The 15,726-nt window shown below is 42.9% G+C and overlaps 1 protein-coding gene across 19 annotated transcripts in view; it reads right to left on the bottom strand.

Annotated features, from left to right (window-relative positions):
* Positions 1-15,726, bottom strand: part of LOC135103372 (F-actin-uncapping protein LRRC16A-like) — an 86,284-nt gene that overhangs the window by 19,915 nt on the left and 50,643 nt on the right. For 15 of the 19 annotated variants that reach the window (XM_064009480.1, XM_064009478.1, XM_064009488.1 and 12 more), the window contains 5 exons: positions 4,823-4,939; positions 4,315-4,422; positions 3,844-3,999; positions 3,561-3,716; positions 2,326-2,346 (listed from right to left, as the gene is read on the bottom strand). In XM_064009480.1, coding sequence (XP_063865550.1) covers positions 2,326-2,346; positions 3,561-3,716; positions 3,844-3,999; positions 4,315-4,422; positions 4,823-4,939 — 558 coding nt within the window. The remainder of the gene's footprint in view (positions 1-2,325; positions 2,347-3,560; positions 3,717-3,843; positions 4,000-4,314; positions 4,423-4,822; positions 4,940-15,726) is intronic. The other 4 variants (XM_064009482.1, XM_064009483.1, XM_064009491.1 and 1 more) reach the window with 1 other exon arrangement.

Below are 15,726 nucleotides of genomic sequence, written 5' to 3'. Positions count from 1 at the left end.
TACAGTGTTTTACTTCACTGATCCCACACATTATTTCAACTGTGCTGTTATTTACATCAGATGATATGGAATGCACTTAGTTCCTTGCCATACAATGTACTGCCAAACTGCACAGCATCATTAACAATCATATATGCACTACCATTGTTTAAATGATGATAAGGGTGAATTTATCTTGGCCTGTGCTCCAGTGTGCAGGTGTTGAGCATCAGGCCACACACTCAGCACTCCGCATAAACAAGCTGGGGATTGTTACGCATTTCTTTTGACAGATTTCTGAATGATGCGCTTTTTTACAAAACTTCATTCTGGATCTGACAAGACAGACTTTCTTGAATTCATACGTTATTGTTAGTTCTGTGCAAAAAGGAATGCAAACAATTCAATATCAAACAGTAAGTAAAAATTAATGCAAGAAAGAAAAAGTGCCAAGATTCAGTTAATAATGATGGTTTATGAAGTGATGTAGAAAATAAATAAATATTATAAGGAGATTTTTGATAATGCTATAGATTTAAAAAAGGAAGGTTGCAATATAGTGAGAAATCTTCAGCCATACAATACAATGCAATGTGATGAGACAACTCAAACTCTGATGAGACTTACCAAATATCACAAAATCTATCATGCATAAACAATTGCAGATCATTCAAACTGCTGAGTGATGAGGCTTCAAAATGTATCTGAGCCTTTCATTTCACTCTAAACAGACAGGTGCAGACTTGCAGTATAGCATACACAAGCAGACACGTGCCATACTGCAGAAAATGCCACATTCCTAAATACTAAAAGTACAGGTGAATGCAACCCATTGTGAAGGGTGTGCTGCAGTGTGTTTCTGAAGGTTCTGCTGCAGTGAACAAGAGCTGACATGATGACACTGCTGGTTGGCAATCTAGTCACTATACTAATCCAATCTACCGTGATTCATAATATACAATGAGGCTGTTTCCTATGACAAAGCCTGAAAACTTATCACAGGCTAAAAGCAAAGGTATGGATGTTAATACAAAGCTTATGTTCTATATAATGACTTCATCTAAACAAATGCAATACAATGGAAACAAAAACCACAATAAAGCATTAATCCCTACTTTTGAACTATAGTTTGTGATACAGTCATGAACTAAAAACCAAGCCACACACAGCCAGCATAATCCATACACCTCATGGGTCCTTTGAATAAAGAGAATGGATAACTAGGTCAATCTTTGGTTGCAGACTAATACCATCCAGCCTCAGTACTGAGCCTCACACTTGTATGTAAGATTGAATCACTCAGTGCATTTGTATAAGGTGTGAGGGTTAATAGTATAGAGCCTGTATGGTTCATTCTACATACTGGCTCTTTTTTTTCCTAATGCTAATAACTTCAATGACCCAGAGTTTCAATCTCCAATTATGGAGGGATATTTTATTTATTTATCTTTTTTTAAGAAGAAATGGCTGGCCAAAGGCTACAAAACATTACAAAAATTATGACAATGATGATGATGATGTTACATAAGGGGGGCTAATAAGTGTTAAATTTTGCATTACATACATTTATAATGTGAACACATATATCTATCTATATCTATATCTATATATATATATATATATATATATATATATATATATATATATATATATATATATATATATATATATATATATATATATATATATATATATATATATATATATATATATATATACAGTACACACTTCCATTCCTCCCCACTCTACCTCTCATTCATTGTTGGGATTGTTTAATACAAAGCTGTATTTCATTTAATCCCTACATACTTGCACTGTGACACTGGGACTGTGATGTTTCCTCAGTGACACCCACAATTTCTCAGTGACTCCAAAATATATAACCTCTTCTTTATATTGACTTACTACTTCACATGACTCAGTTGTACTGATCTCAGCCATAAAACTCATCCATTATCTTGGAGCTTCTGTATATTCTAATTTATTAAATATCTGAGCCCCATGTTTCTTGTAAATCTATACCAATCACTAAGACACCAGTAAATAGCAATTTTCACATTATTAGTGTATTTCCAATTTTTTTTTTCCATGTGGATAAGATACCTATAGTTAATTCATGCAAAAAAATACAATACTATAGCAAAAAACAAACTGGAAACTAACTACTGCAACTACCAACACAAGCAAGAAATTATCGTCAAAAGATATTTTGACTACATTTTCTCTAAAACGATAACTGAAGGAAATGTTACAACTCTACGTGATAAGTTGACCAGTAAGTGCCAACCAACACAGGAGTAAGTATCAACACACAACAAGCAACAGTAATACACCACAGGTACTTACAAGGTTCAAATATTCCAATTTCTGTGAGTCAGCGGAGGAAATGGAAATGACAGATTTGAGGTGAGTACCAACACCAACACAGCACACCTAGGACACATCTACACACTTCAACACTATGACCACTATGAAAACAGAAAAGGAGACTATACCCATATTAAAGGATACCAGTGTTCTTTCATATTCCTGTCATACACAGGTGGCTCCCTAACACAAAAATTTCCCCCTGTATAATGCATGTTTCTCAATTTCTGATGCTCTCATATACATACTGTACATCTTGATATCTTTAACATTATCACTACTATGAAAAGAAGACTATACCATTATTAGAGGGTATTACCAACTATTTCCTTATATTTCTATCATACAGTGGAGGCTATACTGAAGGTGTTGTGTGGTGTCAATAGGTAAGTAGTATTAACTTATATTGTTGCGTGAATGTTAATGTGTCTCATCTTGCCAATCATGAGGAATACTCTTCAGATCTAATCCTAATATCTGATGTTGAGTGTTAAATGAACAGACTTCAACATCTACTGGCAGTGTGTGAATAAGTCCAATGTCACAACTGTGTTAAAGATGAGGTGTTATCTCCATTTGAAGTTAATTGCTGTATTTCCTACTTATAATAACTACAGCAGCTGATCTAAAGTACTTTTTCCTCTCTTCTTTTCACCAGTGAGTTTCTTGTACCTATAGTACATCATTTCACTCACTTCACTCATTCAATACACCATTCACACTCACTTCACTCACTCAATACACCATTCACACTCACTCACATCTGCACCAATCAAACTAATTCATGCTCATGTTACCATGTGGATGTGTGGTTACCACCACACATCCACATCATTGACCATAAACAACCACCACACACCCTCATCACTGACCAAACAATCTACATTTTCCTTGTAAAACACTTGTTCATATCTCACATTTTCATTTACACTCATAATTCATATCACTAATACTATTAGGATATGTGGTTGGTATACAGTTGCTTTCACATATATTTTAGTGATTTCTCCAAGCAAGACTACAGTTCTTTTGACTAAAACACATAAAAGTTTGTTTTTCTAATATACAAACTGTCAAGCTACTAACATGTTAAAAATTTTTGCATCACTATCACTTTCACTAAACATTTGGTATGTAACACATCTAACTGTGATAAACCCAGTCTATCCTAAAACAATATAGGGATCCACAAAGGCCATGAGCCCACCACTCACCAGAGGGGATGGGTCGGACTTCTGGCTGGTGGTGTCATCTCCCTGACTCACAGTGTCTGAACGCTCACTGCGGGTGGATGACTCGCTGCTGCCTCTCTCCCGCCCTCCCATCTCTGTCCCCGTGGAGGCTCTCTTTCGTGGGCCCTCACCAGATTGCTGCAAGGCCAGGATATAGTTTTGATTAATGTTATATTACCCTCCTGCAAACAGTTCATATCAGAGGACTTCTCTCTCTCTCTCTCTCTCTCTCTCTCTCTCTCTCTCTCTTGATGAGTACACTTACCAAGTTTTTACAGGTCTTGGAGAGTGACTCCACCACCTCATCAATGACTCTGTCTGATACAGTTGATGCTACAGCCAGGTTCACCTCATTCACTTTGTTCAAGATGACTGATCCAGCCTGTTCCACAATAGCTGACTCCACAAGCTGGTATGAGAGCTGCAAAACAAGACCATAATAAAATCAATCAAAACTTTAAGAATTATGAATAAAAATATATTAAATAACTGATTCTTACATTTCATACAGCAGCAACTTTATGCTGAAGTGATGGAAGGATTGAAACAATTACTGTAGTAGTTTATGGCAGTTTTTTGTAAGATTCTAGGAGAAATCAAGAAGTGAATATTGCAGAAGAGTTAAGCAACACTAAACAAAGCTAGGAAAGATGGAGTACATACAATTAACATGTTGCTGAACAAGTCAAGACAACAATGACAATCAAGAATGTTTTCTATTTGCCTATTAGTGTACCTGAGACTTAGCCAGGCAGGCCGTCCTGATGTCATTCACTACTTTCTCCTCACTGAGCACATTGGGACACTTGTCTTGGGCTGATCGAACCATGCTCTCCACAGTGTCCTGGGGAAGACAGAACAAATTACTTGATTACTTACTTTAAACCAATGCTTTATATGAACATACCTTAAAATAACACTGGAAGGATCAGATATAAGATAAAAGTTAGCTCTGAAATGATAATGATAGTAGTAGTAGTAGTAGTAGTAGTAGTAGTAGTAGTAGTAGTAGTAGTAGTAGTAGTAGTAGTAGTAGTAGTAGTAGTAATAATAATAATAATAATAATAATAATAATAATAATAATAACAGCATGCTTTTCAGAGGAGAAACTCAACATTATTCTACACTCTTAATATCTCAAAAACATTTACATGATGGAATCCCCATTACAGTACAGAGTTCCCTACATAAACACTACTGTCATGAGCTATAGTCCTGCCAAAGGTGTAGCCAGGCCACCCACTTGCAGGTTGTTGCTGATGACGTTGTACAGGTCTGAGGAAAGCTGGTGCAACTTGGTCTCTATTGGGTTCCCTGCATCGTCCCGCCGCAGCACCACATCATGCAGGTGAGAGATCAGCTGCAACAAAACAACAATGTCACATTACATTCTTACTTAATCTATCTATGTACTTTGTTATAAAAATAGTAATGAATAAATAAAGAAATAAATAAATATGTAAATTAATTATGACAAATAAATACTGAAATTCAATATTGGAAGAAAATAACAATTGCAATGTGTAAAAAAAAATAAAAATAAAAATAAAGTAATAATAATAATAATAATAATAATAATAATAATAATAATAATAATAATAATAATAATAATAAAAAAATGTATAACAAACAGGTAATATCTTATGAATACTATTGCTGCTCTCTTAAAGTTAACAGGAAAGAGTTTCAACAGACTGGCTCATTTAGTTACAGAGGCATGTTAACACTCCACCCCTGAAGTATAGTATTTCAAGTGGCAGGAAAGTGAACAGCCAGAATCAGGTACAGCACCAGATATGTTCAAAATAAGTTACAATTATTTTCTTTGTTTATCAAGTCGCTAACAAAGGCATATTAGAGCCAGTCCCTGCTTCTGTTGGCAAGAAGTGAAAGCCATACTGAGAGTGCACGAAATCCTGCCAGGACCAGCAGTGGCCCCAAAATAACAGGCACCACATCCCGCTGTGTTCACACCTTCCTCTCAGGTGTGGGCAGGTGCAGACCTGCTCACACTGGTCTTCTGTTTTTATCCACCATCTTTTGCAATGTGTTTCCATTTTCAAATTAATGTTGAATATGATCAACATTAAGGTGCGTGCCTGCGTTGCTGCCAACGCCGACGCCGCCGCCTTCCTCCCCCTCCCTATTCCCACACCCCAACCTAATTGAATTTCAACATAACTGAGTTAGCCAAGCTCTTGGTGTCCCATATCCTCCTTGCCATACACGTCTTCAGATTTCCGTACACTCCTTGCAGGCACAATTTCCTTTGATGACTCGTTACATATGAGTCGACAACTTTATTACAAACGTACTATTCTTACATAATCATTTTTTTTCCCTTCATCTTAAACTTAAACTCTGACTGTGACATTTTGATTGGTTACTTAAATGCACTGTATCCATTTCTCTAATCTCAGTTTTGCATTTGTTGTGTGTGTTCATGTAAATACCAACTAAGACACGCAAACTCGCGAACCACTAGTTGAAGCATCTTAATGGACTCACAAATAATGTTAATGCTCGGCCCCAAGACAAAATCCATTATGAGCCATAGGATGCATGCCAAGAAATCTGCGGGAAAGTATGTACGACATCTATTTAAACTGTCTGGAGGCGGAGGCTTAATTCTCTCGCCTGTGTCCAAGAGCGAGGCCTACGCAGGAGTCGGGACCGTCTGAGCCTCTTGCCCATGCGCCGCACCCGCCAAGCCAGCCAGACACTGCTCGCACCTCGGACATAACAATAAACAACGCTATTATTACGGTGGCATCGTTTCTCAGTTTCTTAAGATGGTTTAAAAATTTCTACAGAAGGAAACATAATGGGTGAGATAAACCGTCATTTCTATCAATTTTGCATGCGTCACTTTTTTTTTTTTCCATGTACCGCGCATATATGCTTTTGTGTGTGTGTGTGTGTGTGTGTGTGTGTGTGTGTGTGTGTGTGTGTGTGTGTGTAATCTGCTTCCGCCTTCCAAGAACCACCGAACTTGACACTTCCGCGCACACTTGACAGGCGAGTGAGTCAGGTCCAAATTTTGAGTTGGCTCCATCCACTTCTCCCCTTTTATCCCTTGCCCTAGGATGTCACAATTTAATTTATCTTAGTTATCATGTTTACTTTTGTCATGCCAGTAATATCTGAATAAGAGGCGAGTAAAAACTATTAGCGTGTGCAGATAGCGAAGAACCTCCCATGTGTGTCTGGAAGAGCCGAGATGCGCGAGCCCCAGATGCCAGCCGTTCCTGGGACACATCCCCCCTGTCCCCGGCGTGTTGTTCCTGCCTCACGGGCCGTCAGCCAAGCTCGCAGTCGCCTCGTCACCTCGGGAAATACGAGCAATCGTACCCACTTAGCGCTTACTAAACAAGTTGACAACCTGATGCAGATAAGGCAAGGGGGCTACCCGAGGCTGATCGCGGGGTTATACTGTGATCTGAACCCTGCAAGATAGATAATTTGTGTGGAGGAACTGTTTCGCGACAGGAAGAAAGCGGTGGCGGTGAATGAGTCAGTGAGGGAGAGGCGAAGGTAGGGAGGGGAGGGAGCGATACTGACCTGGCCTTGCCTCCACCACCTGGACATCTCCCCCTTCCTCCCCACGGCGGCGGGAGGCGGAGGGACATACTACCCGCCCTGTGATCACTTTTCGCATGCATCAATACAGCCAGTACCTGTCTCCACCTGTCCACTCACCACCAGTGCCCGGCTCCCCTACGCCTCCTGCTGTTCCTTCCTGTTGCAAGGCGGCTTAAAATTCGGTCGCCTAAGTCTGAGTCGTCCACACGAATCACTACGACCTCTACACGACTGTCAGTCACCACCACGACCACCACGACCACCTCCACTCCGCCACACTACACAGACCCTCGCCAGTCACTCCACCACGCGGGCACTTGTACTTCCCCTAGGAGTCAGGAGTGGCACTGTGGCACCTGGGTCGTGGCTACCTCGTCCTGGTGGGCTACTAACAGCTGGCACCCTACCAACCTCCTCATCCCCCTCCCCTCCCCACTCCCACTAACCTTACACCTGATCCATGCACCTTCACCCACCTCAATACCCACTCCTGCCCACTCACCCACCGTACCTGCCTGCTCAGTACCCACCTTGACCAAGGTATACGCTTACCCACTTATTCACCCACCCACCCACCTACAACACACACACACACACACACACACACACACACACACACGTGTCATTTGGCACTCCTTCGTCTAGTCTCCCACACGTATAAGGTGTGTGTGTGTGTGTGTGTGTGTGTGTGTGTGTGTGTGTGTGTGTGTGTGTGTGTGTGTGTGTGTGTGTGTGTGTGTGTGTGTGTGTGTGTGTGTGTGTGTGTTACTCACTCCAATCCTCCACTTACCAGGCTTCAGTTCACATAAGACACGGGCCTGAGACGTAGCAGTAGGTTAAGTGGCGGCAACGTTTCCTTTCAAATGCAGCAAGAGGGAGGCGCTGCTCCTTATTGAGGAAGTGATTGGCATTCAGGTCGCGCGCTAATTCTCTGCCTCCTTTATTGTCTTCACTTTTACATCAGGAACAATGCACCGCGTGGCTGTCTTGTAGCGAATGCCTCAAGGTTCAAGACTAGACTCTATAATTCGGCAAGACACGAATGCCGGTGACAAGTTCCCTGCCAGCAGTACACCGATAACTTGGGGGAGGACCGCAGACAGTGCCACGCAGGTCTGAGGCGCGGGCCAGCTTGGACACAAATACCACGACGCTATGTACAGTACAGTAATGTGATGCGGCGACCGTGACCAAGTTCAACATTGAAGAAGTGGTGGTCAGGGAACATGCATGCCAGGCAGGCCAAGACATCTAACTATATGTCTGTCTATCTATACTGCAGGTCAGCCACCACGACAAACAATAGCGATAATGAGGGCCGGGCAGAGACTCGAGAGAGAGAGAGAGAGAGAGAGAGAGAGAGAGAGAGAGAGAGAGAGAGAGAGAGAGAGAGAGAGAGAGAGAGAGAGAGAGAGAGAGAGAGAGAGAGAGAGAGAGAGAGAGAGAGGGGTGGGGGGTCTTGTAAAAAAAAATACGCTTTACTTTGATATTAAATTTTAATATTTCTATAAATTGATCCTCACGTTCGTTTTTTTTCCTTGAAACTTAAAATTGCCTCCGTGCCTTCTTTTCTTCCCTGTGCTTACTTTCAGAATCTTTACCTTTGCTGGCTGTAATAATGGGCGACTCCAGTTCAGTGATGTTCACGGGATCAGCCTTTGCAACGGCTCCCACTGTTTTTTTTTTTTTTTTTTTTTGACTGACTGTTGTATTTTGCTGTTACCTTAGTCTTGTGGTTCGTTTGATGTATTTGTGTCGTTCCTGTTGCTGTTAGAATTATCTAAGTATGCTGACAAGACGCCGGAACAGATGTCAGTAGCACATTAACTAAAGGAAAGCCGCGAGTGTGTCTGCAGCGCATCAAAACTACGCAAGAGCCGGATACTTCTGACTACTAAAACTATGCAAGCCGAACACTTCTAAGTACTGATGTTCAATGTGAAATGCAGCCGTCAGACACACATGGTCCACCACCGCCATTCTGAGTTGGAGCGGCAGAACTGTGGGCACCGCTGATCATGTTCTCAGCCTCAAACATATTACTGCCAACGTCTGCGTCATCCTGACTAGTAATGTTTCCAAGCTTACGTGGCGCCATGTTTTGCTTGAACGACCAGTTAAATGTTACTGTTCATCTATGCCTTTCGTGGATCACCATGCAACTACGAACTGATAAAGGGTAAGGACTGCTACGCTTATAGGTACACTAAATTGGTATCAGGTGTCAGGCATACAGAATTTGCGCCAACTACTTAATACACAGAGGATGACAAGTGGAAATGGGTAGGCATGGCTCAAACAGGGAAAAGACTCAGTAATCATGTTGTTGGTGCTAAGACATTAGGGAGCTTTAAAAGATTAAACGGGTTTATGGATGAGGAAGATTGATGGAAATAGGTAGGTATATTTCATACAGGGACTGCCACGTGTAAGCCTGGTCGCTTCTTGCAGCTTCCCTTATTTCTTAAGTTTTTATGACTGTCACGTGTATGTCTGATGACTTCTTGCAGCTTCTTATTTTTCTTCTAATGTTCTTAACTATATACAATCTGGCCTTTAATTACGCGCCATATTTTACCAACTTTCAGGCTGTATACAAAGATTGACACGCACTTTTTATATCGCATGAAGTAACGTGTGCAATCTACGTTTTCTTCCCCAGCGGGTGGCTCAGCGGTACAATGTGTTGGGCACGAGGCAGGGAGGGCAAGGTTCACGCCTCTATCATGACAGGTGGTCGCTGAAGGAGGCACCGCTCTTGTCATTCTCGGGAGTGGGGGTGGGGGGGAACTGCCTGATGGCCCTACCTGTTGCTGTCTCATTTTATTTATTTTTCTTTTGTTTCGCTATATAATTATCTTTTCGTCTTACTTTTTCTTTTTTTAATTACCTCTCCGTTTCTTTATTTTTCCTTTGCAATTAGATACCTATTCGTGTTTTTTTCGCTTTATAGTTACCTTTTCCAATTATTTTGTTCCACAAAACGCAAAACTCTTGGGGACGCTTCGCCGTGCTGATCTTGTCTACACAATAAATTAAAATTCAAAGAAAATATTAGCAGAGTCTATTTTGAATTCACCTGGCAAAGCTGCTCTGCATTTCAGTGCCAGGGAATGGAAAGCAGCATAGTCAAATGGTCAAGTCACCCCCTCATTCTCCTCACACCACCTCAGCCATGTGCGCACAAGTAGGGAATACACGTGTCATGCGCCGTGCGGGACAAAGGCAGTCGTACCGAGGAATGTCATACGGGCATACACGTCCCTCGTTACGGGGTGATGCTACGTTGAAGCGCGGCGGTCATAATGCCAAGGGTATCTTAAACTAGGCTATGTGCGTATTGCCTGAGTATTTATAAACCACACGGACAATGCCTAGATACTGTGACATTATATAATTCAATGGACAGATGGACCAAACTAGGTAAGTGCATACTGCTGGAGAATTTATAAACCACACGGACAACGCCTACAAAAACACAGTGAGCTGATACCATTCACGGGATTGATCGACTAAACAGGATCACTGGCACCGCATACAAATAATAAATAAATAAATAATAAAGAAAAGAACTGATACGATTAATATGGTTGACCGTCTGGTTAATTAAAACTAATACGCCACAACAATACCGTCATTCGCGCTGCACACAGAAAAAATGCAAATAAAAATTCACGAAATAACAATACAAGACAAAATAACAGAACAACGTGAAGCTAAAAATTAAAATACAATGAAAATTATATAAAACAGGGAAATTTTAAAGCTGAAGGAGACGCAGCTCTTCCCACTACTAACAAGGCCTGACGATGAACCTGACAAGGAGCGGGAGGTGACCATCGTTCAGTGCTTTACCTTCCAGATGAGGTAGGCGGCGAGGCAGGCCAGCAAGAGGGTGGTCCACTCAGGCATCATGGTGGATGTTGCTTGCCGGGTCACTCAAGATAACACTGACCCAAGCTACCACTAGACGTTAATGGCAACGATGTTGTTCAGCCCACGTACGAACCACAACTCCTGCTGGTGTGGCGGGGAGTGTGTGCGTGCGACAGAAAAGGTTCACTTGATTCAATAGTTAGTCCACGGGTCTCACTCAGGCATCCTGTGCGGCCCTTCACATAAGGCGATCTCTCAGCTGTCCGCGCCTCACTGAGCCAACATAAGTGAGCCGCTGTGGTGGAGTAAGTGTTTGTTGCAGGAGCGGCGGGGACGCTTCATAGATACCACCGCTGCCTCACGGAGCCTACTGGTAACAATTTAAAAGCTAATACAACACAGGCACTGATAAAACCACTTAAGTGCAAGTTACAGCAGGTGGAAGCATTCTGACCCACTACCATTCATCCTTAAAGAAAATAACTAACATATAAGGATATCATGCTGTTAAACTATGTAGCATCCTCTTCCTCGTCTCCCCCCTTGCCCTCCACCACACACCGACACCACAGCGAGGCGGCACCACCACCACCACCACTTGTGCTTGCTGACTATCACCGACACGGCATTTCGTGAGGCAGCGGTTCAGAAACGACTGACACTCGAAACAGTGAATCTTCGTACTCTTTTCTTAGAATTTAAATTACAGTAGTCTTGCTAAAACGTCACTGTATTATTTTTTTTTTCTATGATGTATGTTCCCACTTTTCAATTAAAACATCACTTTACTCTTTGCTTTCATCTTTCGATTGTTTACTAACACTTTTAACACGCAGCCATAACACCATAAACGCCACACGAAATCTAGCAACATTACTATTTTTCCATTATCGACACCGCAGTCACTAAAAATCAAGATCGTCACACAAACTACAGCCCATCACTACCACCACCACTACCACCACGCACAGCCTACGCGCGCCGACAGAGGCACAATTCAGTCAAGCGGCGCCAAACTTTCGCAAAGGAAGAAGCGGCAGACTTTCACGGCGCTTTCTCCGCGGAGTAAGGAGTGTCCCAGCGACCCTGGCGGTGCCGCGGCCCCCAGTGAGGCGGCTCGGCCATCGTGACACTGCTGCCCCCACCCGCCCCCCCACTGGACCCTACACGAGGCACTCCCATCCCTCTCCTCCTCTCCTCGTCTCCCAGCGCTCTACTGCACGAGTGAGGCGTCACATTGAGTCACCTCGAGGCCTGTGCCTTGTTGCTCGGTGGACTCTAAGACCGACTTGCCATCTAACAAGGTGCTGGGAGAGAGAGAGAGAGAGAGAGAGAGAGAGAGAGAGAGAGAGAGAGAGAGAGAGAGAGAGAGAGAGAGAGAGAGAGATTCATCTTAGGCTTCCCTTCCTCTCATGAATCATCACCTGCTGTATATTTTTCTTCTTATTTATGGTTAGTATCTGAGCTTCGAGGAATGAAAGTTGTGGTAGGCTATAGTAGTAGTAGTAGTAGTAGTAGTAGTAGTAGTAGTAGTAGTAGTAGTAGTAGTAAAGGTGAGAAAATAACACCATCATTGAGACGTGCTAATGATAAAAAAAATAAATAAATAAGACTTTGTAATAGTAGTAGTAGTAGTAGTAGTGGTGGTGGTGGTGGTGGCACACTGCCCAGTATCTCACAGGGAGCTGCATGGTGGTGAAGGTGGTAGTAGTAGTAGAAGTGGTGGTGGTCACTATATTAACTGCCAGCACTGACACGCACCACTACTAAAACTCGGCCAAGAGAGAGAGGAGAGGGGAGAGGGAGAAGATAGGCGGGGATGTGGACGGATGAAGGGAGATGTAGGTAGAGGGGAGATAGGTATTAGAGAGGGTGGAACAGAGGGGAGATGGGAGAGAGAGAGAGAGAGAGAGAGAGAGAGAGAGAGAGAGAGAGAGAGAGAGAGAGAGAGAGAGAGAGAGAGAGAGAGAGAGAGGAATGGGAGGGGAGAGAAAATAATAAAAAAAGAGAATGGGAAGGGGGGAGCAAGAGGAAATCCCGTCAATATTTCCTCCGCCCATCGCATCAGCTGTAATTCATGATGTTTTTCCTCATGACAGACAGACACAAATTAGGGATGCCAGCTTCCCCTCTCCCCTCCAACCCCCCCCCCTCTCTCTCTCTCTCTCTCTCTCTCTCTCTCTCTCTTCATCAATTCAGACATCACTACTTGACACCTCAAAACAAACATCACGTCTTTTCTTTCCTCCCTCAAAGACTATACCCCGATCTACACGTTTCAGCACCCTAACGTCTATTTACGGACAAAATACAACAACTTTCTCCCGCCACACTCTTAGCCAACACCACTTGGGCTCAATGGAAAATGGGCATCACCACCTGAACACCCCCTAACACACACACACACACACACACACACACACACACACACACACACAACCACCTCTTGCCTCCCAGACTCGCTATGGAAGAAAAGTGATGCAGTGCTAAGGCCTGTATTTTGAAACGCCCTGCTCTCTCTCTCTCTCTCTCTCTCTCTCTCTCTCTCTCTCTCTCTCTCTCTCTCTCTCCACGATTAAGGCCACAAAGATGATTAGTCGGGTTCAGAAGAGTGTTTAACCTGATAATAATGTAAAAGTCATGTTAATCTGTCACTAGAACCATAAAAACACCCTTAAAAATAAGTGTCACTTCAACTAGAGCCTTTAGAATGTAGTGGATGTACGGCGCAGAAAGGTATACACACACACGCACCAGTACCAGTCCCTTCTCCTTCCCCTCCCCCCCCCCCAAGCACTCACACACTCACACCATCACACGTCCCTATCAGCACTCGGGCCACGATTCAGAATCCGTTCAATTCTTCGAAGGGGAAGAAGTATCACGCCACCTCAAGAATTGCTAAGTGGCTGGCCAATTGAAAGCCTCTCTCTCTTATCTCCATGAAACGGCATATGGCCAAGTCAAGCAGTCTCTCTCTCTCTCTCTCTCTCTCTCTCTCTCTCTCTCTCTCTCTCTCTCTCTCTCTCTCTCTCTCTCTCTCTCTGATACACAGCTTTTTTTTTTTTCCATGATTATATGCATATAAAATTAGTATGTTCTATTCCTGCACAGCCAATTCTACAACAAATATGGGAGATATAAATGGAAATCTGATAGGAGAGAGAGAGAGAGAGAGAGAGAGAGAGAGAGAGAGAGAGAGAGAGAGAGAGAGAGAGAGGGGGGGGGGGGTTCCAAGGAATCACAGGTGGCTAAAAACATCATGATATCACCACCACAACTAACATCATCTTTCTTTGCTTCACACTCTGCCCAAAACAGTCCCTTTTTCCTCCCATAGCCCAATCCTGTAAAGTCGTGCGGCGGAGTGGCGGGGGTGGGAACTGTGACGTCAAGGGCGGGAGAGGAGACAGTGACGTGATGGAGATGGTAAGGATCGGTGTCACGCTCTGGTTGCCCAAAATAGCCCAAGTGATGCCACGCTAGTGACGTCACAACACTACACGCCACTTGCTTTCCCACCATGGAGATATAATGGGAGGAGTCTAGTATATGAAAAAAAAAAAAAAAACAAGTGGTATATTCTCATAGCTCAACACGGGAGATCACAATGTATTGGGTCTATCGGCTGATCGTAAGCTCCGCCCACTGGCTTCACTTGTTTTGATGGGAGCGGAGTGGGAGACCGTCTCCTCTTATCAAACCTCCTTGCTTCCCACCCACCAAGGAGGGAGGCCCGGTTGTGATTGATTGATTGATTGATTGATTGATTGATTGATTGATTGATTGTTTGTTGTTGATGTTTTTTTTTTATGTGAGAGGATAAAAAAAAAAAAACGGAAAAAAACGTCAACTGAAAATGCCGGTCTTTAATGAATAAGGCCAAAAGGATTAATCAAAACTAAAGAAGTGTCTTGTTTATAAAAGCAATGTGTCTGACTGAAGAGCAGACTCAGATTTAGATACTCCTTCCTGGCCACGATTTGCTGGATAAATATACGGATGTCAACTAAAAATAGCCTCGCTCATAATAGTAAGAGCCTCTCACTGCAGATCAAACAACTGCGTTTCTTTTTTGCGTGTGCGATTAAAGGCTCACCAAGTTATCAAACTCAGCATAGCACCATTACTCCCTCACCCACACGCAAGGCGGGGAGAGGGGAGGCATCAACAAGCTTGCCTGCATTGTCAAGATCATGCCGCGCCCTTTGCTCTCCGATGCACGGGAGGTTGCGAGGTTACTGGTCAAGGAACGAAAGTGTGGGAACAAAGTGACCCACATCGTAACATTACCAGGACAAAGACACTACGATCACACAACACTAGTAACACTCCCAAGGTGATAATAACAGATGTTGATGGTAACACTGCGATGTGTGTATTTTGACACTTTCTGCTAAACAAGCGTCTTCAAAAAGCTTACCTGAGCGTCAGGGAGGGAGGGAGGGACTGACACCTCAAGTGTTGTTGCCACGTGTTCTTCCATTACAAAAGAATGACACTTTTACATAATTACATTGTTATTTCCTTTCTTGTCATTACATTCCTTCCTTTGTGAGTAGAGAAAGGAAGAGAAGTGCGAAAGATAATGAAGCAAATCAAGATATATTCTTTAGATCGTGACCTCAGACCCAGCTGAGAAGTGACATTTTTGGCACTCCTTTGCTGCTCTGCCACCCCCTAACAATC

This window comes from Scylla paramamosain, chromosome 9 (genome assembly GCF_035594125.1).
Source record: "Scylla paramamosain isolate STU-SP2022 chromosome 9, ASM3559412v1, whole genome shotgun sequence".
In the NCBI taxonomy this organism is placed as follows: domain Eukaryota; kingdom Metazoa; phylum Arthropoda; class Malacostraca; order Decapoda; family Portunidae; genus Scylla; species Scylla paramamosain.
Note: the sequence above shows the minus strand (reverse complement) of the source record. Positions and strands in the feature narration are given on the sequence as shown.